Source organism: Asterias rubens, chromosome 10 (assembly GCF_902459465.1).
Source record: "Asterias rubens chromosome 10, eAstRub1.3, whole genome shotgun sequence".
Classification (NCBI taxonomy): domain Eukaryota; kingdom Metazoa; phylum Echinodermata; class Asteroidea; order Forcipulatida; family Asteriidae; genus Asterias; species Asterias rubens.
Window position 1 is genome coordinate 3,879,171 of NC_047071.1, and position 24,191 is coordinate 3,903,361.

The 24,191-nt window shown below is 38.1% G+C and overlaps 1 protein-coding gene across 7 annotated transcripts in view; it reads left to right on the plus strand.

Moving 5' to 3' along the window:
* LOC117295265 (rho guanine nucleotide exchange factor 28-like) overlaps nucleotides 1-24,191 on the plus strand; it is a 122,740-nt gene that overhangs the window by 44,279 nt on the left and 54,270 nt on the right. For all 7 annotated transcript variants that reach the window (XM_033777815.1, XM_033777816.1, XM_033777817.1 and 4 more), the window contains exons 11-12: nucleotides 8,151-8,233; nucleotides 14,381-14,462. In XM_033777815.1, coding sequence (XP_033633706.1) covers nucleotides 8,151-8,233; nucleotides 14,381-14,462 — 165 coding nt within the window. The remainder of the gene's footprint in view (nucleotides 1-8,150; nucleotides 8,234-14,380; nucleotides 14,463-24,191) is intronic.

Below are 24,191 nucleotides of genomic sequence, written 5' to 3' on the forward strand. Positions count from 1 at the left end.
GCAAAATATATAAATGTCTTATCCCTAGTCACTGCAGACTACCCACCCAAGGCATTATATCACAACTCTCCTTTCATATAGGTCGCTTAGTTCAACTGTCTTTATAAAAAACCCATTTGCGGAAAATGTTACCAGGGTAACGCCAAGGTGTGCTAAGTTGAATGGCATTAAATCCGTAAAGGACAACAAAACCTCTTAAATTGGCTTTTTGAGTCGGATGACGTTATAGCTGGTGGCTCTGTAACGCAGTTACATCAGAGAGAAGCTTCTTCGTACCTAAAGACGTCCGTATAGAAATGACACTGGGGGTAACTTCAATTCCATTGGTGACTCTCGTGGCGTCAAGGTGTTGGCCCTAGATTGCCAATATCATTTTTCTAGGGCGAAAGTGCATTGCAAAGCGTTTAGGTGAAATGGCTTGGAGATATTTAGGCTTGTGGATAAATGTCAGGTAGCATGTTTTAATTTTGTTACTACGGGTAAAACATATCTTGGAAATTGCCTTGTGTGGGATTGGAATCATGTAAAGTATTTTGTTGAGTGTAAGAAGTGCTGTAGTTAGCCACCAGTTTTGTGACTAGGTTTATTGTACTAAACCAGGTTACTTGACCTAGTTTGTGGTAAATTGTTCACTTACTTGGTTGAGATAATTGGTGGGATCATTATTGCAATCAGTTATCATTTGAAAGCTGACTAGTTATATTGTAATAACCACGTTACTTGACCTAGTTTGTCGTAATTTGTTTACTTACTTGGTTGAGATAATTGCTGGGATCGTTATTGCAATCAGTTATCATTTGAAAGCTGACTAGTTATATTGTAATAACCAGGTTACTTGACCTAGTTTGTCGTAATTTGTTTACTTACTTGTTTGAGATAATTGCTGGGATCGTTATTGCAATCAGTTATCATTTGAAAGCTGACTAGTTATATTGTAATAACCAGGTTACTTGACCTAGTTTGTGGTGAGTTGTTTACTTACTTGGTTGAGATAATTGCTGGGATCGTTATTGCAATCAGTTATCATTTGAAAGCTGACTAGTTATATTGTAATAACCAGGTTACTTGACCTAGTTTGTGGTGAGTTGTTCACTAAGGCCGTGTCCGAAACGACGACTTCAGCTACAGCTACGTCTAGATCAGCGCGTCTACCAGTGTTGAAGAATAGGCAGACGCGCGCGATCTAGCCGTAGCTGTAGCCGAAGTCGCCGTTTCGGACACGGCCTAACTCTAGGGATTACCAAGAGGTGAAAATGCCATCATTTCAACAAACCTCCTCAAATTAGGATAAAAGTTTCAAAGCTTTTTGCCAGTAATGACTCTCACCTCTAAAGTACTACCGACAAAATAAATTACATTATAACTACGCAAACTCCATGTAGTCACATTGCTTTGTATTTGATATCTTTGTTTACATAAATCTACATTTCAAATTTTCTCTGTGCAAATCCTCTCTCAAATCAGTTTATACTTGAGACTAAAAGGATCAGAGAAAAGTGGGGCCCAATCCGTGAACCCAAGTCGGAATCTGTCTTTAAAAAAAAAACACAGTCTCTTAAATGATGAACAAGTATTTGTAATTAATTCCCAAAACATGTATTTGTGACCCCACAAGGCGTACTCAAATCAGATAACGGTGTTAATGCTGGTCGGCACTCTTGCCCATGACGATAGATCCCGGCTGGTCCATTCTTAATCGCTTCACCCAATTATTGTGATCGTGCCACTCGCAAAATAAAAAACCCTCATCCTATTTAAACTAGAAAGCTGGAGGGATACTTTGTAATCTTATCAATTCTTGAATCTTAAAAGGAGATGTGGGTGAAAGCCAACGAGACGGTCAAGAAGATGTTTATTTTGAATTCCATTCAGTGAAAAATTAATTAGGGTCATTCTTTGGTGATGGCCCACTCAAAGCAATTGTTTAATTTTAATTCGAAAGCTTACTCTCTATAAAGAAAATGGTAAGCAAATACCAGCAAATATACAATGCCACATACGGTTTGTAGCGTGTTTCTGATTCCAACTTTCCTGCAGGCAACCAGTCACAAATAGTGTGACACTTTACTTTGGCTGGTAACCTTATTCTGATTGGCAACATTGTTTTGTGCTTAGTTACTTCTTGCTAAGCAGGAAGTTTCAAAATCGATGTTGTCTGCTTGAGCAGCTATAGTGGTTCCTGGTCTTGGTTATATGCTTACATAAAATGATATTTGACTTTGTAATTCTCAAGTGGAAGTGTTCTTTCCTTTTGGATTAAGTCATACTCTGCCTCTTCATGAAATTCTAATTCCTACTAATTCACAAGCTTCTTGGCACATTTTCAAGGGTGTAATCATCATCTTAGACTCGGTCTTTAGTTTCTTGCTTTGGCGATTAATTTGAAGCACAATAGCTAAGCCTTTAGAACATTTCTTACTTTTAAATAAGTTGCAGACTGAGAGCAAAAGTTGTTGTCTTGAAATGGCTTAAAGGGAAGAAGTAAAAGCTCAAGACAACATTAGGTTGTAAACCTAGAAAGCTGAATTGTCTTTATCGGTTTTTTCCACCAGTGCCCCTTTAAAAAATATTCAATCTAGACTTATGCAATGACGTCATCATGTCGCCATCGTAAAAAGCATAATGAAAAACACAAAAATTTATGTACGCTCGGCACACAAGATTGGTTATTGAAGTACAGAAGGTTGTACGTTAATTCAGCAATCTTCTTTTGACCTCTAGTCGAGGGCGCACTACTCAAATGACGTCATGTGCATTAGGCCTATAGGAGTGCCCTTTGTAAAATGAAAATGGCCTTGCCCCACCGAAGATGAAATTCCAAAACGATGATCAGGTTCCACGTAATGAAGAGTTAAACAAGTAATACATTCCCCACTTCGAGTTCAGGAAACCACAAGTGTATTCTTTCAAAAGATCACCAATTTCCTCAAATTTTTGAAACTGTTTTGTTCTGTTAAAGACACTGGACACTATTGGTAATTACTCAAATATTTTTTAGCATAACAACATACTTGGCCATGAGCAATGAAGAGAGCTGTTGATAGTATTAAGCCATTGTCAGAAACAGATCTCTCTGAAGTATAGTTTTTGAGAAAGAGTTAATTTCTCACTCATATGCTCTTGCAACTCTGATGACCAATTGAGCCCAGATTTTCACAAAGACTGGTCTTTGACAATTACCAAAGGTGTCCAGTGCCGTTTAATGAGTGGAAGTTGACAGCTAGTTCCCTCTGCTTGGGATCTCTGGTGTTGGATTATTATGAACAGTACACATACATGTAGCAGCATGAACCACCTACTGGAATCTTGCTAGAATTCCCTCCCGCAGGCCGTCTCGAAAGGTCATGAAATAAGGAACAGTGTGGGATTTCCCTGGTGTACGTGGACTGGGACCTTAAAGGGTTTGGGGAGTCTTTGTGCAACACAAAACACAAACGTCCACAGATTTTCATTAAGCTTACAAGGTTTGAAAATAATGATGGTAGAAAGCTTCCCTTAAAAAATTACTTGCTGAGGTGCTGCAGTTTTAGTGAAATGAGTAAAAAACAATTTCACAAAAATAATTTGTTTGCCTTGGTAAGGTGAAAATTATTTTAGCATGTACACTGGATTAAACGGGACTCTCTTGAAAACATTTCTCTGTTGTTTTCACTTTTTTTCCTAAAAAAAAAAAACTTGATGACTTATACTCTAGCCAAGTTGCTGTATGCGCTCGCTGGCTGTTACATCACAGAGGGCGCCGTCATAATTATACTGTGATGAGACGGGCAGCGTGCGCGCTCTTGTGCAGTAACTTGGTTAGAGCTTGTAATTCCATGTACAGCCACAGGCATAATGATCGTGACTACAGTCCCCCTTTAAAGGCATGAATTCCAGGAATAATTTTTGGCCAGCAATTTTGCAGAACAAAATAATTAGAATGGACATGATTTGCCGTGCAAACTGAATGATAATACTGAGTAGCAAATGATGGTTTGTTTTTTACTAGCAACTGGTATAATTTGTGTAGCATGTTCTGCTACACAATAAAAAATCTTGTTTGCTTGTGACGTGAAATGATCATTTTTGAAACTGTAATATAATAATAGTAATAATAATAATAATAATAATAATAACAAATTCTTATATAGCACATTTCACAATAACCGTCCCCTGGTCATTGGGCCAATATATAAGAGCTGTTATTAATATTATTAATGAAATTGATTGTTGGAGATGCAGATTGTTCATCATTGTTAAATTTATTGCTAATCAACTAGGGCACTTGAGACTAAATAATTTTGCACGATATTTACTATTGTTACCATCTTTATAACAAGTAAGGGTTCAGTTATAAGTTTCAACAGTTTTTTTTTTTTTTTTTGGGGGGGGGGGGTCGTTAACCATATTATGACCCTACCATTAATGTGCATATAACCAATACATGCACAGTGACTATTAATTATGGATGACCATCGAAACAATAAACCAACACAAATCACAACCTGTGTTTCCCCGTTAAACTGCGTGCACTCCGCTGTTTAGAAAGACAAAGGCAAGGGAAGACGATTTAATGAAAGTAATCAAGATGAAATTAAGATCAATATTATGATTAATTACGTTTTGTTTATTTGAACTGTTGAGCTATTTGAGAATGTCCTGCTTCATTAAGTTGGTCAAGCCCTGGGGGGATGGACGTTGGATATTTCAAACGGATGTAGTTGGAGAGTTAGCCGTGTGGTTCGTCCATAATTGAAATGATGACTAGGGCACAGTTTCATAGAGCTGCTTAAGCAACATATATAGCTTAACAATTGTATGCTAAGCAGAAATGCACAGGATACCAGTCACAAATTGTACATGTGACATGGTAGTTTAGCTGGTAACCTTTGTCTGGTAAGCATAATTCTACTATGCTTAGGGCCCAATTTCATAGAGCTGCTTAAGCACAAAAGTAGCTGAAGTACAACAACATTAGGCTTACCAATTAAGGGTTGTATACTATTTTGTAGCAGATACTTGTTTAGCAATATGTACTGCTTAAGCAGCTCTCATAAAGTCTGTAAGCACACAAACTTGCTAAGTACATACAAATCTTGCTTACCAGAAACAGGTTACCAGCCGAAATTCCAATAAGTTGACATTGTTATGGCTGGTGCCCCACTCATTTTTTAAGCAGTACTTTCGTGAAATGACTATCGGCCATCTTGAATATCGTAATTAGCGATATATACTGCATATTTCTCTTTATGTTTTTTTTTCGCAAGGGCACATAAATTACGGAGTAAACAGTGCTTTTTATTTATACACTAGTGGAGGTCAAATAAAAACTAGGACTAATTAATTTGATACGAAACCGATATTCAGTGGGGAGTCTCACTATATATGGGACACTATTTTATTTTAAACTATTTTATTTTCAAAAATTTGCAAAGAATGTTTGTTATGGAATCCACACAAATTGTAATAAAACCCTTATTGTCAAATGCTAAACACCACAATGGTAACGAATTGAGGGCACCAGAGAAAAATGCACAAACCTAGAGACATTTGGAGACATCATGAGGCCTTCATCCTGCTGTGGATCAACAATGACTGAAAAATAAAAATCAGTACTTGAGCTGACAAAACTTTATGAAGACATTCATGAACAATGCTTTTGTTATTAATTAAATAACGCCATCTCGCCAGCAGTGTTTGAAAGAAAGAAGGGAAAACGAGTTCTGAAAATAAACAACCCTTCAAAAAAGTCTCCCCTGGGGAACATTCTAACTGATTACAGAACTTGGTCATAATATCATGTCGATTCATTAGTGCATGAACTACATGTAGGCCTGGCATGTCATATACATGATCACCATTGTTTGGCATTACAGAAATATTATGAATAGCTTGTGTATGAAATAATCAGCGATGCTTGTATTCCATCATAATACCTGTATTTGTTTGACCTTGGGGCGATTGTATTTATAACCAGGCCTCTTTAGTCTTCACAGTTTGGTTCGGTCTCTTGGAAACAACGCCTGGTTGTTTGGGGTAAAGTGGGGCTTGGAAACACTGGTGTGAAGGCTAGTGAAGTTTCAAGCACTCCGAGGGACCTGTGGATTGCCCAGGCCTATCATGTCTGCGTTTTGGTTTTGGGCCAAGGTGAACCTTAGCATAAGTGCGTGAGAACTTGGTATCCGTTGAAGGGAGCTCTCTTGGTTTGTTTGTTGTTTGGTGTTGCAGCTGGGTGGTTCGTAACTTTGGAATAATGAATTGAGAGTTTGTGGAGTATGAGGCTGGGGATTGAAGTCAACCGAAAGGTTCAGCTTCTGGAGCATTGTTTCTCATCGACGTGGTTCCTGGAAAATTGATTCAACCTGGAGATTATGACGCAAACATGGGAGTTTGGGATAGCGTTTGGTTTTGGAAATGCATCTTTCTGTTGTTGATATTCTTGCTTGGATGAAGAGTATTTTTGTTTGAGTTTGTTGGCCTCGTTATCGTCACGGTTCTTCACTGAGAGCTCCAAAGGGAAGGCGGATTGTGGAAGTTTGTGAACCCTTTGCACATTGTACTTGGGAATAATGCCATGGTATGGAGCTTTCATTAGTTTGATATCTGCCTTTTTTTTTCACATGACGTCTAGGTTTATTTGTCAGTTTGTATGTAACAATAATAATAGTGGCTTCTTATACTGTGCGTAAATCTGTCACTCAGGGCACTTATGATGATCGAAACATTATTGCCCCTGGTCACTCGGCCATTTATTTTATTCCCTTATTCATCTCATCTCCCTGGGGAGTGCTGCCAAAATGTAGCGCACCAAGTGAAATCAATTGTGATAGGAGAACCATCTCTGCCCTCACAGGGATCACGCAATCACATGCAACTTTTCAGCTGATCAGCTGATTTCCTTTTTTTCTTAAAAAATGTGGATAAGTGTGATTGGCCATTTCCTCTTTTTTGGGCAAATAGACAGTTGGATCTGTTAAATCTCCCCCAGAACCTCTTTAAAATGGAAAAATGAATGGTTTGAAACTTTAAAATATCTCCTTCCACAGAATATGTCTTTTCCCCCGCTTGCCTGCCCCCACCCAGTGAACTGCTGGTTATGCCACTAATGCTGGTCAAACAAAAAAACCAAGAAGATAAAAATAATACTTTGTGACAAGTCTGGTATGGATTAAGCCAAAAAGCTTTTGTAGCTTTGGACAAACATACAATAAAATAAAATAAATAAATCAGCTAGGAATAGAAAAAAATATGAATAGAATTGAGCGTTCAGTGTTCTGTGCCGTAAGGTACTCCAACTTTTTAAATTCTTTTTTTGCTAAAAAGAAATTTTTCATATTTTTTTATATAAAGGTAGACAAAAATTTTTCATTCATTTTATGAAAATATCTAAAATCACAAAAAAATCAAATTAGGATGAGCCTTCGAAAACCGCAAGCACGCTGATTTAAAGGAATAAATACCTTGCTCGAGGCTTGCAGCAATTTGAAAGTCTCTTGGATTATGGAAATCTTTTCCCCATTTTGTTGAATGTAATAGATGTGGTTTTTGCATCAGTTTTTACCCTTTCATTGATGTGTTTAATACACATCATTGTAAGGGTTGCAATTATTTGTTGATTGCTAAATACCTCTCAGACTGTTGTACAAAATCTCACTGATTGTAAGATGCAAATCTAGGCACCTCGAGTGATCTCGTTGCAGTGAAAAAAAAAAAAATGTAAAAAAAACAAAAACAAAATAAAAAAACCCAAACCAAAACGGCTTAAAGTGTTGTCAGAGATTTTGTTCATGTTGACATACTGGCTTATTCCCAGAGTCCGGATAAGTAGAATCCACTTTAATAAAGCATATTCTTTTACGTCTAGTCCTCTAGAGAATCGGTACTTTTATGAACTTTATAATCAGTGACACTGAGCCCACTGATTGAAAGTAGTGATTTTTTTCCTCTCTCTGAATTGTGAGCCAATCTTGTATTTTGTCTTTAAATCTCCTCAGTAGTATTTGTTTAAGAGTGGGCTGAGAATACTCAAGTAATCTCAAGACAGCGCCTAGCGTACGTCATCATATCGTGTTTTGATATATAGCGGGATTGTGAAAATGCACTTTGGGTTGTTAAACAGCTTGTGTAACCGTTATTTTTATTCTATTCTTCTCCCCGTTTCTGTGTTTCAGGAGAGAGCATGGCACATGTTCACGTATTAAAAACCAAAGTTCAAAGGTTACGGGCCAGTAACAAGGAGTATTTAACGGCAGAGGTAAGGATTTTCTTGAATTTTATTCTGTGTTTTTTGATGTTTTTTTTGTGTTTGTGATAATGGTAGAGTGGGTGGTGAGTGGAGAGGAACATCAGTGGGAAGAATCACAATGTAGCATGATGTAGTTGGTTTTATGCCAGTATCCTGTGGGTGACTCTATACATCACCCACACACGCACGCACCTTCTTGCAAGGTTCTCGCCTTTTCTTGCTTAAGGTGGCATTTGTGTGTAAATTTGCTTTAAACCCCCTAATTTCATCCATCAAGGACAGTTCTTATAACCTACATCGATCTGCTTACCAACATCCATAGTTTTTTTTTCCTGAAAAAAAATATATAATAATAATAAAAAATTATTGCATATATTCTTAAAAGAAATCCAAGGAAACCTCAATGCAATTCCTTTGGGCATCTGTCAGTTGTTGAAGTTGAAATTAAGCTTGGGCGGTTCCAGAAATTTGGGGCTCGGTTCCGGTTCCGAAAAAAAAGCTCGGTTCTGAGACATACCCGGTTCCAACTCATTATAAAACATAAGCCGCCCGTCCCGAGCTCACACACACACAATTGAGCCGATCTATTTTAACTGAAAATAACCAAGTAAATCAGACATCGGTCCCGAGCTCACACACACACAATTGGAGCCGATCTATTTTTAACGAAAATACCAGAATACCCACCCCAAGTCAATCAGACATCGTGCCACCGAGCACCTATTCTCCCTGCATTTAAACAAGTCTTTGATTTAGCCGGCAGAGCCTTTTATAGTTGGGACTCGGTCTTTTAAAATCGGAACCGACAAAAGCGGGTACCCGGTTCCACAGAAGAGTGGAACCGCCGGTCCGGTTTTCAATTTGGAACCGGGTAGAACCGGGTAACCGAAGGAACCGCCCAAGCTTAGTTGAAATGTATAAACTGTACTTAGTTATGGTGTACTTGTTTCAGTTGCCTGGTTTCACCAACAGGAAAAAAAGATTGTCTTGAACAGATCAAGAGCCAACTTCAGAGAGCTGTTAAGCAGACAAATTTGCTTAGTGCATAAATCGCTTGCTAAGCAGAAATAGGGTTGTCATAATAAAATCAATGTAGAAAATTTGTTTCCTGGTTAGCAGAGAGAAATTGACTAAGCACTAATTTCTGCGAAGCAGTGCTTAGAACCAAGTTTGAATCCCAGGGCAGATTCTGATACTGATTACATAAGATTGACAATCCACATAAGATTGACAATACAAGATATTGTATCGTACGATGTGATACCAGATACGGAGAATGACTGTTATATTATCATGGGTGGTGGCTCTTCTATTTTTAAACCGAATCCACTTGAAATAAATCACGAGAGAAGGAAACAAACTGGGAGGAAATTGTTAGGTATCGCTGACAGACGGATCAAAGCTTTTTGGGATGGTTGTTTCCTAGATTGGTCATGCAAAGTGGATAAATTCACTTAGCCCCCATTTCCTCTGGTGCTGGGCAGGGCCTTGAAACCTACCCCTCTTAAAGGATATTGACATTTAGTATTAAACGGAAAGAGAGTAAAAACTGCTGACGTAGCGAGAAAACTTGAGAGACCATTTGTAGGAATTCCTCTGTTCGATGAGGATGTGGATATTTTCTCTGGGATCATGGGTCGGAAAAACTTTGCTAGGAGGGCTTGCGTCTCTGCCGATGTGGATAAATTGAGAGCCAAACCATGGATTATACATAAGATTCACAAGTGTATTGCTTCATTATTGGTAAGAACTTAGCTTGTTGTCACCCCTGGTTCTGTTAGGTACGATATTCTTCCTACTGATTGCCCCGTTTGTTTAGCCCTCAGAAAAATAAATAAGTTGTGAATAAGTAGCTTGAAAAGTGTATTTAAGCCTGTACCATGTGGGCAAGGTACAGAATGTAGGTCAGCCCTTTTACTCAGTAGTATGTTACTTTTTCCCCCAAGGACAAAATATAATGCCTGTTCTGTTCACCCTTTTTCTGTCTAATGGACTCTTTCAAGGACAAACTTTGGTATGTCAAGTTGCTGTAGATATTTTCCATTGTTTTCATACATAGTTTTTAGCTTCAAACAATTCTGAGAGTAGCACCCCCCTTAAGCCTCCAATTGATTGATTGATGGTTGATTGATTGATTGATTGATTGATTTCTTAAATTTCTGTATCAAGCGTTTATTATGCCCAAATTTAAATCTGGGCTCACTTTCATATCATAATGTGTAGAGCTCACAATTTCATTTAAAAAAAAGGTGGTAGCATTTCTGAGATATGGGCGTAAATTTGGTAGATGTCCACACGTAATTGGAACACAAGATCTAAGAAATATTTCATGTATGAAACACAAATAAGCAGGCAACCAATCACAAATGGTACATGATACATATTTTTAGCAATTGGCTGGAGAGAAAGGGAACCCCCTTTTCTGGTTTAAGCATTAATGGTTGTGTGCTTAAGCAGCCCTCTAAAATCGCGCCAGGTTAATTTTTTTTTAAATTAGGCTTTCAGATTAAAAATATTCAATTGATTTGTTTGAACATTAGCAATAATTGCCCAGTGTACAACATGTATCTGCTAGGTACATGTATGTGATAAATGCTAGTGGTAAATTTGTACAAAGTCTGGCCTGGTATTAAGATAAGGTGTCTACCGCTGTGGAGTGTTGCAATAAGTAAACATCAATACACTATAACCTAAGATAAAATGCAATAAACTGTTTGCTTGCTTGAATGGACGTCTGAATGTAATGGAATTTTAGTCTGTAATCTAATTCAATTCTATTCTATTCTATTCAAATCATAATTCGGCTCAATTCATCTGTTGTGTTAAAGCCATTGGACCCTTTCGGTACAAAAAAAAAAAAGAAAAAAAAAGTTCACAGATTTACAAATAACTTACAGGGTTTACAGAAGGTATTGGTGAAAGACTTCTCTTGACATATTATTCCATGAAAAACTTTACTTTTTGAGAAAACAGCAAAACAATATCAATTCTCGTTAACGAGAATTCTGGATTTATTTTAAACACATGTCATGACACGGCGAAACGGGCGGAAACAAGGGTGGGTTTTCCCGTTATTTTCGATGACTGATCGAGCCAAAATTTTCACAGGTTTGTTATTTGGTATAAAAGTTGTGATACACGAAGTGTGGGCCTTGGACAAAACTGTTTACCGAAAGGGTCCAATGGCTTTAACTAAAATATATCTATTACTTAATTTTTTTTTTTGTAAGAGGGTGCAAGTCAGAAACCATTATGACCTGCGAAGGCAGTTGCTTCTAACTGGCTCACTTGAACAAAAATATTGACAAAATAGAGAGACCGCCAACATTAGGGCATGAGAGCTCAGTTTGTAGAGCACAGGTACATTAATTTGGGTCAAATCAACCACAAAATCTATCCTATCATCTTTTAATGTAAAACTATTGTGAAATAACATAATCGGGGATAAGAAACTATGCAGTTATAGAAGAATCCATCCCCCCTCCGCAAAAAACCTCCGATAGCTTCGTCCCACGGCGCTCTGTCTCTTGCCCTTGAAAACAACAGGAAGTCAGTAAGCCATTGCAAGCCCAGCTTGCAGGAATCTATTCGATTGGAAGATTTAATTTCTTTAAACAAAAGAATAAATTACCAACAAATCAAAACGCTACCTTTTATATTCTTTAAACTGTGTAAGATTAAATTGTGTTCGACTTTTAAGACATTTGATTCTGGACTAATCAATTACTCGTTCATCGATACCCGGGCTATCCTCAAATTTCCAAGTTCAGGGTCGTTGCTAAGAAACCGTCTTGCGCTATAGCTCAAAAAAAAAAGGGAAAAAAAGAAGACTGTCGCTTCTCGTTTCTCTCGGAGAACAATACCACAAGATGAGCAAGGGAAGGGGGAATAAAGTCCCAAAGGAAAGTTTGAATTCCTCAAGGGGGTTGGAAAGCATTCCTAATAACAAGAATTTCTGCTTGGCTCCCACATGAAGGGAAGGAAGTAGAGAAGAAGAAAAAAGAAAAAAAAAAAAGAGAAAAAGAAAAAAAAAAACTCTGCTGTGTAAGTGCTCGACGCGGATGAGAAATTCTTGCCTCGCGTGCATGAGAAAGGGTTTGACCAAGGGAAAAAAATAAAGAAAAAAATAAAAGCAATACGATCCAGGCTCCTTGGGGGATGTTTACCTTAGTGAAATCGTACCCGAGGTGTAGAAGATTAGGAATATTTCCAAGTTGCCTTGCTTGTATTTCTGTCGGGAACTAAAAAGGAGATCGATGCTTGGGGGATGATAGGGGAAACACAGAGAAAGAAACACTGATGTTTTTGTAATGATCGACCTGTGAGGTTTTGGCTCTGAACAAACTTATTTTAAAGGGGTCACTTTGTTTTAATGGTGAATGACCTCGGCCCAGTTCCATAAAATATTCATAAATCCTTACATTTATTTATGAAGCGATATGGCCTATTTCATATGGCCATAAATAGGTCACTTGAGGAGAAGATGTTACTTTATAGCATATGATAAATAAATAACAGCAATAAAAGCAACATCGTTTCAATGTGGGCCCAATAAGCCATTTGTGAGTTAGACTTGAATTAGGTATGTATGATACCTTGTTCGACATGCTTCATTGGAATTCCACCGAAAGTCGTGCTTTATGTTGTTAAAAAAAAAAAAAAACGGTTTGGGGGCAAGCTTTTGCATTGTGATCGGCGAATCAGCAAAGATTGGTATCTTTAAGCATGTGGGGGCTTGCCTTCCCCATGTTGCTAAGAAAAAGCTTGCTCTTGAAGCATATGACATCATACCAACGCTAGATGTAGTCTGAAATCAAATTGAGCATTAACTTGTTGTGAGTGCAAAGGCATTGTACAGACACCATTCAAATCTAAAAGTGTGATGTCACAATATAAATCACTACGGTATATATACTTACAGCTCATCTTAAAATGAACCTTACTGTTTGAGAAATCTAGCCAAGCTTCGAAATTGGGCTGAGTTGTGTAGATTTTCCCCCTCAAACAGTCTTGGCGACACTTGAGTAATGTATAGTTTTTATGGAGCTCTTTCCACACACATTGAGAGTGTTTGTTTCCCCCCCCCCCCTGTACGAGGTAAAAATTACCTTAACCCTTGGGTTCAAGGATTATTAATCCATTGTAATGTAATGATGGAGTTGTTCTTGAGACTTCCTACTTATGACCTAGGGGAGGCCCAGTTCCACTTACACATTTTTTTTTTCCGGTCAAGGAATGAGTTGCCCTTTTGTCAATTCACACACCTTTACATAGATCTGAAAGGAAATGTGAATAGTCTACCAGAGCATAGCGTAAAACTGGATAATACTAATGTAAATCGGCCTTGGGGAGAGATTTTGATGGATTCAGAACTACATTGTACCTAAAGAGGGAATTATTAATGTTGTATATTATATAGTTGTTTTTGAGAATAAGCGCAATGACACGACCTTTTGGTCTCACTGACATGATGGCAAGTTTGACCCCTTGACCTTTAGAGCAGCCGTGAAAAAAAAAAGAGGAAGGAATTAACCTCCATGAACCACTAATGTCTCCAATGGAATTTTTTTTCTTGAATAATGGTGACATTCCCTCCCCCCCCAACCGATTGCCTCGTTTTGTGCACTGAAGACTCGTGCTCTTTGAGCTTTCATATAATCGCTTTAGATTTCCACTGATAATATTGCTCATGCTTGTTCAGGATTTTTTTTTTTTTTTTTTTTTTTGGGTGCTGCAAGCGCCTGTAAAATATGGTTCAAGTAGTTGATCTTTGAAACTTTGTTTCTGGGAAAGACATTGACTTATGAAATCTCACCAAAATGGGTCGATGTTGAAGGTTGTTTACAGTAAACAAACGAGGCAATGTTTTTTTTAAATTATGCGCAGTGAGTTGATTCTGCAAAGTGTGTCATTAGAAGTTGAATCTGAGCCCAACATAGAGTTGAAGTTATTAAGTTGTTCTTTCAGCACTTCAAACAGTGGAAGGGGTCACTTTAAAACAGTGAAGCCTGAGGTCACACTTTCTAGCTTTAAACTAGGAGATAAAGAAGTGAAATTGGATATATATGTTGGTATTAAAACGGAACTTATTATGTAGAATCTATCCACTAACAAGCATATAGTTGATGTTGTTTTTGTTCCGCTTTTTCATTTCAGGACGCAAGAAGGGAGTCTTTGTCGCGGTTTAGTTCATCTTGCCCAGTTCTTGCCGACGAGAGCGAAAAAATCCATATTCCAAGTAAGTGAAAAACATTCTCCCCCAGTCAAAATTCATCAGGGTAGAGCTAATGGTCTGTCAGATCTGATGTTTGTTACCCCCAACCTCCTACCCCCAATAGGCCTGGTCTGTCTCTTCTAGCTTGACCCCCTCCTTGTCTATCAAACATCTTGGCTGGGCAAAAACAAGTTTCCATGACGACTGTTGTCATGCCAATCAAGGATTATATTGTTCAAGCTGAGAATAATCGGTGGATTGGCTTATTTATATGGCTAATTTTTTTTTGGTAAGATAGGTGGTCGGATAGAGTTATCGAGGGTCTGATGCAACAGCTTTTATAATGTGATGCCTTTTTAGCCCACTCAGGACTGTTATTTTTTTTGTGATCGACAAAAAACCCATTCAAAAACAAAAGAAGGTAATTATGACATTGAGCTGAATTGTCGTTGGTACATCTAGAGTCTCTCCTGTCCTTTCACCAACTTATCCGTTGAAATATTTGTAAAGCACAACAAGGAAGGGAACTCCCAGTTTCATTGTCAATCGGATCTCATTTGGTGTTACTGTTGGACTTGTGCCCACTTTTTTTGGGTGGAACCCATTTACTATCTGTAGAGGATCGTTAAGCACACCACTCCTTGTTCCTTCCGTGGGTGTCAAATTACACAATGAAAAATGCTTGTTTTAAAGAGAAGGTACACGCTTGGTAATTGTCAAAGACCAGTCTTCTCACTTGGTGTATCCCATCATAACCATAAAATAACAAGCCTGTGAAAATTTGGGCTCAATTGGTCCTCGAAGTTGCGAGGAAATGATGAAAGAAAAAACATCCTTGTTGGACGAATTTGTGTGCTTTCAGATAAGAATAAAAGACTTCTAGCTAGAAGTCTTTTAGTATTTTAGTGAGAAATTACCTCTTTCTCAAAAACTACATGTACTTCAGAGGGAGTCATTTCCCACAATGTTTCAACAGCTCCCCAATGCTTGTTACCAAGTCAGTTTTTAAGTTAAAATTTGTTTTGTGTAACTACCAAAGGTGTTTCTTCCCTTTAAAGCTAGGTATGTGAGCCCACTAGGATCCCCAGTTTTTGCCATGAAGGAAACAATTTGGCCCACCATGGGTAAATAAAGGGAAAAAAGGGAAAAAAGGGAAGACAAAAAGGTCTGTGTAGAGAAAATGACATGTTCACATGCATGATGGTGAAGTGTGTTGCACATGTACACTTAGTAACATTTTAAGGAAATATTTGGTTATCAAAAGAAGGAAAAAACAAACAAACAAACAAACAAACAAATTATTTTAAAATGTGAGATGGGAAAACCAAAGCAAAATAGAGCCCACATAACAACAACATTATCAAATACCCCTCTCTCCAACACATGACTGATTCATGGCAGTTCCCCATGATACTTATTTTGTACTACCCACTCTACAACTGGAAACTACTTGACTCTTCTATTTATGTAATTTCACAACAGAGCTTTTGGTTCTGTATAAAATCATAAAACAGGCCAATTTATTGCCAGATACATGTACCTCATCCAGAATCGCTTAAATGCTGCATCCCATTCCCATATGGAACTGTCGAGGGGAGCTGTTGATATAAACCAATATATTCCGTTACGTTCTACCCAGTCATCATTACGGAAGTTAAATGTCAGAGGATCGATTCTTTTGCCTAATTGCATATTTGACCGTAGGCGAGAAAAGCTCGTTGCTGCTGTCGCCAGGAGATCACTGGACTTTTTATGCTTTGTGTCATACCAGTCTTTTAAAAATGCCTCTTGGTTTTGGACGTGATCGCCTGTGGACATTCACTCTGACTTTGGTGTGTTTGTTGATGATTCGGGTATAAAAGAAAATGCTATTAAGTGGGAAAAGGCAGATGTGCTGTACACAGTGTGACCTGTACGGTATCATTTAATGTGTTATATCACAGATAAAGTTATGTAATTGCCATTTCAGACACCCTGCAAATATCTGTCACCAAATAAAAAAATGGTGAATCAAACATTGTATTTAGAGTGGTGACTTAAATGAGCAAAGGGGAAAAAATGAGGCAAGTTGAACTCCAACAGCAAGACATCAACAAATTACCTCAGCAAAATGTCAAAAGTCTTGAGTAGCACGCAAGTCTCAACCCGCACTTAAACAACTTTTTTAAGATAAAACCAAAAACCACGGGTTAAATTTATTTTTGATTACTTATTTATTGGTATGTCTGTTTTTGTTGTTGTTTTTACTTGGTAAGCCTGACAGTTGCAAGAGAAGTGATCCCCTCCCCTGGGCCCTGTATAAATTCCAAACATTCAAATCCACATTTTGTATTCAAAGCATTTCCGATATTCATTTTGTACCGATATTCATGGTATGGTTAATGAGGACATCCAGTCCAAATGTCGTTGTTTTGGTAAACTGTGAAGTGAAGTTGACAAAGGAAGTTCCCTGAGGGATTTGATGCAGTCTGAAGTCCTGATGTTTTTTCGTCGAAGCTCGTAGAATAATTTCCCCCAGTGGAGCGTTAATCACAAGATAAAGACTTTTTACATAATATTTTCCACTGCAGCCCTTTATTCATCGTCCGTTTTAAAATCCCTCCCTTTGGCAGTTTCGAGGATAAAGGACTTGGATATAAAAGAGTATAACTTTCAAGGGAGGTGGTATCGACTCCGCTAAGCGGGGATGTGTATCACGACTGCGTGCCGTAAAGCTTTGTAGAATCACACCCTGTATTGTCCATGAACTGAGCCAGAAGGCCTGATGTCTGCCCACATCTCGTTAATTAAACTTTCAAGTTGATATTAAGTGAAAATATATTTGGTTTATTCATCTTAGCAAATTGAAAGATTAACGCCCTTTCTTACAACGTTCCCTTAGCCACACTTCGGGAATGCCCTTTGAGGCTGACATCGTATTAAGTTTGTTTTTGACAGGATTTTAAAACAATTGGTCTTTTGTGTTTTTTACCAAAACAAAAGTGATATCTTTCTGAGGGATTTACCTTCTCTAAGAGAAATCTCAACTGACTTGAGGAAAATATGGATCTGTTTGCAAAGGTTGAGACTGACACCGTATTATTTTTGGACAGGATTTTAGTACAATGGATACCCTGTTTACAAAAACAAAAGTGATATCTTTCTGTGAGATTTATCTTTTTGAGGAGAAACGGCATCTGAACTGGAAATCTACAGTTTTGAAGAGATGAGTCAAACAAACATTTTCGAATTTAAAAACCTGACACTGAAAACATATATTTTTCTTTTGACTGTTATGACTGATTGAGCTTAAAATTTCACCGGTTTGTTGTTTCATGAATATGTTGGGTCACACAAAGTCTGGATACTGGGTTTTGACAATTACCCATGCAGTTGTACCCAAGCTTTAAGGATCGATTTACCTGGCACATCAATTTCAAACAAAAACAATTACTCTATAACCGCAACGATATAGCATACAAGTGAAATGCCCCTTATTTTTGACCGCGCGAGGGCGCTATAAATAGTATTTTGATCACTTCCGGGGGTACACGCGATTCGCCCTGCACAAATTAATAGGCGTTCTGTCACTTTTGTTGCGCCGTAGTTTCAATTTGCTTTAGAGGTGGATTATAACGGCTCCTTTAAAAGTTTTATTGTCTGTGATGGATTAGATGTCTGTGGTTATAATGTGTTCCAATCTTTAAAAACTGTTTTGCGTATGAATGAATATACCCCCGGAAGTGATTGAGAGCGCCCTCACGCGGTCAAAAATATGGCCCATTGTAAGAAATAAATCATAACCCTTTTATGAAAAACAAGAAATAAGGCAAGTACTTCCCTTCGGGTTAATCCGAAACTTAGCAGTAATCCACGTCCCAGGCCCCTCACCATCCCCCCTCCCAGATCAGCTTTCATCCCCGAGATTGATTGAAATGCAGAGTCTGCGTCAACAGCCGTGAGGGGAGTAAATGAGATTGTCTCCAAGATGAGTTTGATGGGAGCCGGGTGAATGGCTTGGTGCTCTTGGGTCGTAACACTACCTTATTGATTGCAAAAATCTAGCCAGTTTGGATGGGGAGGGGGGGGGCTTGAAGGAGGGGGGGGGAGAGATAAGGGCTTCTGTTTAGAGGGTATTGTCTCTTGATGGTAGGTCTGTCTCCTTGTAAGACTGCAGAATCCTCTCATTTCTAGAGAATCATGTTTCTCCATTCCCACTTTTTATGCCTTTAAAATTTGGAAATCTTCCCTCCAGTCCCCCCCACCCCCCCCCCCACCATGTTGCGCCTCTACATTCCCCTCACTCAAGAATTCCGACTTACATGTAAGCTAAGTAACAATAATACCATCTGAAGCCTGTCTATCTCCTATGTGACGATAAATCCAATGTTGTTTAGAACATCACTGTCAAATCGACGGAGGATCCACGGTTTAAATCACCGTCTCCCTGCTCCCTGTTCCCTGCTAGCACCCAATTATACGATTTGATCACAGCTCACTTCACTTTTTTTCTTCTTCACATGGATTGACCGGTCCCGTCACCAGCGGACTAACGTGAGTAGCATACACGTCAGTCTCCCCCTACCCTCTCCCTCTCTTCTCTTAATCGCTATAATGGCAAGAGTAGCATGAATAAATCCCAAGATGTGAGATGGAGTTATCTGTCATTCACTCGGGGATTTGATATTTGGAAAGTAATTTGATAGGTTCAGCAACATTTGCACTTGCGGGTAGAGAAAAAAAAAAAAGCAGTAGTGGATTAACACGTGCAGGATCTGTCGGACGAGTAACAAACATTGTGGAAATGCCAGTGGAGGTCTTTACACTGAAAATGAATTTGGAGGTGGCATCAATCGGGATTTGGACGAGATTATGTTTTAAGCGCAAAAATTTACTGGGATATGGTTACTCACACTTGGTAAGCAAACATCGAGCTGTGCTTAGTTGATTTGCAGCAAGCAGCTGTCTTGCATGGACATTTTCAATGTCCAATTTATCATTAAAACTACCTCTAAAAATTGTAGGGAAATTCCTATTACAAGTGGACCTAACAATATTCTGTTTTGTTTACTGGGATACGGTTACTCACACTTGGTAAGCAAACATCAAACTGTGCTCAGTTGATTTGCAGCAAGCAGCTGTCTTGCATGGACATTTTCAATGTCTAATGTCCAATTTATTAAAACTACCTCTAAAAATTGTAGGGAAATTCCTATTACAAGTGGACCTAACAATATTCTGTTTTGATTAATTAAATTTTTGTTGTTGAAAATGCTAACCTTTTTAAAAACCCCACTTCTTTTAAACAATTTTTTTTTTTTAAAACCTTAAGCAGGTATGATATTATTTTTGTTTTAATCTGGTTTATGATTTTTAGTAGTTTTGTTCTCCTCCAAATTTGTTTTCTCCTCAGAAAATCATTTTTGGATAGCCTGAAAAAAAAAAACCTATCAAAGCCTGAACCATATGTAGGTTAAATATCCTAAAACCCACAGAAATTTGGCTACTTAAATTCGAGGGTAAATATCAGACCTGCTGAAAAATGAATGTCAATAACTCTCCAATTCTGCCTGACCTTTATAAAACAAATAAAATTGCTCTCTTTTGCAAATAAGTTACTCAAACAACACACTGTCATATATTTGAGAAAAATTCAAGAAAGTGTGTTACACTCGGACGCAAGAAAGCGAAAAGTGCTTTCATATTATTGCAAAAAACGCCTGTACCACTTCTGCCACATTAAATTTGCTTTTAGAGCGACTTTCAGAGAGAGTGGGCTAATTTTTTTTCTTTATATTTTGCTATTGATTTTTTATGGGATTGACCTATTGGATTTGAATTACCTACAAACTCAATTTTGAGATGTAAAATTGTGATAAAACTGTCCAAGGATAACAACAAAATATACGTATTGTACTTTCCCGTTGGCATTTATTGCTTATCCAGGTCAAGCGAGTGTAGATTGGTGGCTAGAGAAAGTCCTGTTCAATTTAATCAACGTCTCATTTTAGAATGCAGGGTGGAGCATCAGGAATGAGAGACCCTTGTCCTGCATACTTAAGTGTTGAACGAGGAGTCTACGTGGAATTTAATCAAATAATTCCATTCTCGCTTAAGTTCTGGCTTCTGTTCATTCTTGCATTTTATGTGTTGACGCTACATACAAAGTGTGGACCTGAGAGCAAAAGAGGGCCACGTAATGCAGGAACTTGAAACACTATGTGGACACTATGAATATGTGGACACTATGTCCACACAGTGTTATTTGCAGTTTTGAATGAGTAGAATCTTGAGAAAGTTAAGTTTGCTTGTAATTCAAAATGAGGGTTTCCAAATCGTTCGCTTCCCATATTTGTACAACTGGCTAAAACGATCCTTCCGTGTAATATGAAGATTTATTGATTTTTTTCTTCTCTCTGGGTTAGGAATTGTGTTGACTCCTCCTCCGTTTCCAGAAAAAAATGGTATGAATTAAAAATAAAATAAAAAATCAAATTCATTGCTGCACTTCATTTCAACCAGCCCTAAACCAGCCGAAAAACTTTGCTTCCCATGAGGAATAAAAATGCTCCTTTAAAAGATCATCATCACTCTGTTGCAACCATTGTCAGGTCCCCTGAATACCAAATGGCATAAACAGTTATAATTCTCATTGCACTAAGGGGTGCCAGGCTATTTTCCCTTCCAGCCTCAGTTTGGTTACACTAATTTCTATGGAAGAGAAACCAGGACCCATTTTCATGGCTTTGCTAACCGCCTTATTCTGCGACTAGGATCACTTGATGTGCAAGCACTGAATTTCTGCGCAAGCTGTATAAGCGAGAAGTGCCTAGTTAAATGGAGTACGTGCTCGCTCAAGCAACCTGTGAAATGCCCTAGACGTAAGTGCGGATCTCCTTGCTTCCATAAGTGCTGATTCTTTGCTTACGGTAAGCAATACCATGAAATAGGGCCATGATATCACCTAAAGGTCTATTCGCCGAGACTACACATATTTCACCAACAGCTTCTTTACACAGGAACGCTGTTCAGCCATAAATGAAGGCTCACAACAAAGGTTTCTCTTGCACCTTATTCCTGAGCCAGTTATTGCCATCATCTTTTCTCATCTTTTCTCTCAGATCTCAGCTTACTCACAGATCTCATCAACTGATCTACAAATGTTTTGCTTTTTTAAAACCTCAAGTCCCATTTATACATATGCGTGTCCATTGGTGGTCATGTACGGGTTGAATCCTTTTTTATTTTATTTTATTTTTTTTTTTTTATAGAGCCTTACATTTTTGTTTTCTTTCCTCAAAGCTTTGTTGTTTTTCCTCCTTGGAAAGCCGAAAGGGATAATGTTCAAGATGTCTATGAACACATACATACGTATATCATCGCAAAATTTCATTTGCACTGCATTCAAGAATCATTATCTTTCATTTCGAAGGACTTGTGTCCTCTACTGTGATAACATTTTGTTGCCAGTAGCTACAGTAATGCAGGATGTTATATCACCTGCCACTCTGTTTCATTTAGCATTTGTTGGCTGTTTCCTACCACAAGAGGGAGCTATTTATACTTTGTGCATATTGTACGGCTGTGTTTGAATTAAGTGACTTTGTCTTTGCCTGTGTGCACAGCCGCAATTATGGGTACACATGTTGACCTTTCCAACCCTTGGCTAGAAATCACTGGCCATTAACTTACCTTCTTCTCCATTTTTTTTACGGCAGGTCATTTTATTCATTACACAGTTTATAAAAACCAATTCATTCTATTAAAAACTTTATGGCTTGAAAAGTCTAAAACTTGACCTTAATGGTCTACTGTTCGTGATGATCTGACCATTGACTTTAAAGTCTCTTTGATGGATCGTTAAAAAGTGTCGCTGGAAACAATCTGGGTTGGTCTTTTGATGAACCTTGAACACAAGTAGAGGATTGTACTCAGGCCTTGCAACTGGGTCAAATTTGGACCCACCCGCTTTCAGGGTATGTTCACAAATTGACGGAAGATACAGCCAATTATTGGCACACAATCCAGCTAACAAAAGTAAAGCTCTGTTAAAACAAAACAACCTGTGGTCAAATGACTAATTCACAGCTTAGTGTAACACAAATTCTAGAAACTCAATTGTTGTCTGTGACTCTGATTCAGTGGTTTGCAATTCAACTCATTTCCCATGATCCGATTTGTTAAATGTGCTTGCAATCCCGAGCAGGGAAGTTCTTAACATGTTTAAGTAAATGCATTCATTTCATAAGGAAGTCCGTATGCAATGATTTGAAGACATCCTGAAGATGCTATTTCAGAGTCATGACGTGAAGACATCAGTCTTCCATATGTTTCAATGCATCAGCTTGTCTAATAGTTTCATCTTGCACCACTGACGTCAAGCATGTGTTCTCACTTTTAAGCCTAGTGTTGCTGATGGTTTTGCCAGCGTCTTTTGAGAACCATTTCTGCATGCATGATGATTTCATCCTTGCCTGGTTTCACTGACTGAGATTACCATCACACAATTGAAGTCTATTAAGAATCATTTGAAAATGAGTGCCAGGGGCAAATAATATTTAAAAAAAAATACCAAACTGTAATGGTCTTGTAAAAAATACTGCTGGTCCAGTGAAGCTTTGAGCAAGCTCTGAGCATAGAGAACTATGGTCTAGTGAAGATTCTCTTGAAATCAACTCATGCTTTAACAGTTGTCCCTCTCCTTTAAAGGATTTGGGTACTTTTTCATTGGGTACTTTTTCAATATGTCCATAGATTTACATTAAACGTACACAGTTTGAAGATAATGATAGTGGAAAGCTTCCCTTGAAATATTACTTACTGAGGTGCTGTAGTTTTTGAGAAATGAGTAAGAAAATGTCACGAAACTACGTTTGTAAATGATTAAAATAAGTTTTGTCTTATGAGACGAAAATTATTTTCATGACACTGTTTTACTCATTTCCCAAAAACTACAGCACCTCGGCACGTAATATTTTCAGGGAAGCTTTCAACTATCATTATCTTCAAACTGTGTAAGTTTAGTGTAAATCTGTGGACATTGTGTTTTTTGTCCTACAAAAGTTACATAGACCCTTTAAATATTCAAATGTTCTTACCATCTTCCCCCTTTAACATTCCACAGAAATCATAAACCATGTGAGCATCACACCCAATCATACACTCTGACTTTGGGATGTACCCAGGCGTACGACTTTATCAAATCAAGCCGTCATTGGAAGCTATTTTTTTTGCTTAAACTCTCTGCAATCATACACAGTTTTAAGCACGAAAAAGCCTTTGACATGTTTGAGAAAGACTCTGCTAGGGTCAAAACGTCAGGCCATTAAATAGTGTTTGTGTTTATACCATGGGTCCTTTTGGTTGGGAAGCAGTTTGTAACATCTACATTTGGTTATATTTTATCATGCCTTTAAGAAGTGAAATGAGTTTTTGCTGGTGCAGAACATGGTGAAAGTTGTGTATAATCTACTGATTCGTTGACAATAAGTTGGGAAGGCATGTAATAGAGTAAAGTCACTTGAGGTTTTGCTTGGTGAAATTAAATATTTGTTAAATTCTTGCACCCACTGCAAATTGACTTTTTCCTCAAAGATGTTCTCCTTAACCAGAGGGGAAAATGACTACCCTTTCAAGAGCGAAGTTCAAGGTCTTTGCTTGAATTCATACTTGCGCCGGTGTGGGAAAGGGGCGGGTACCTGTTTTAATTGAGTTGAGTTTGGAAGGGAACCTCAACTGTTCACATAGATGGCTTTGATGAGGTCTGTATTGATA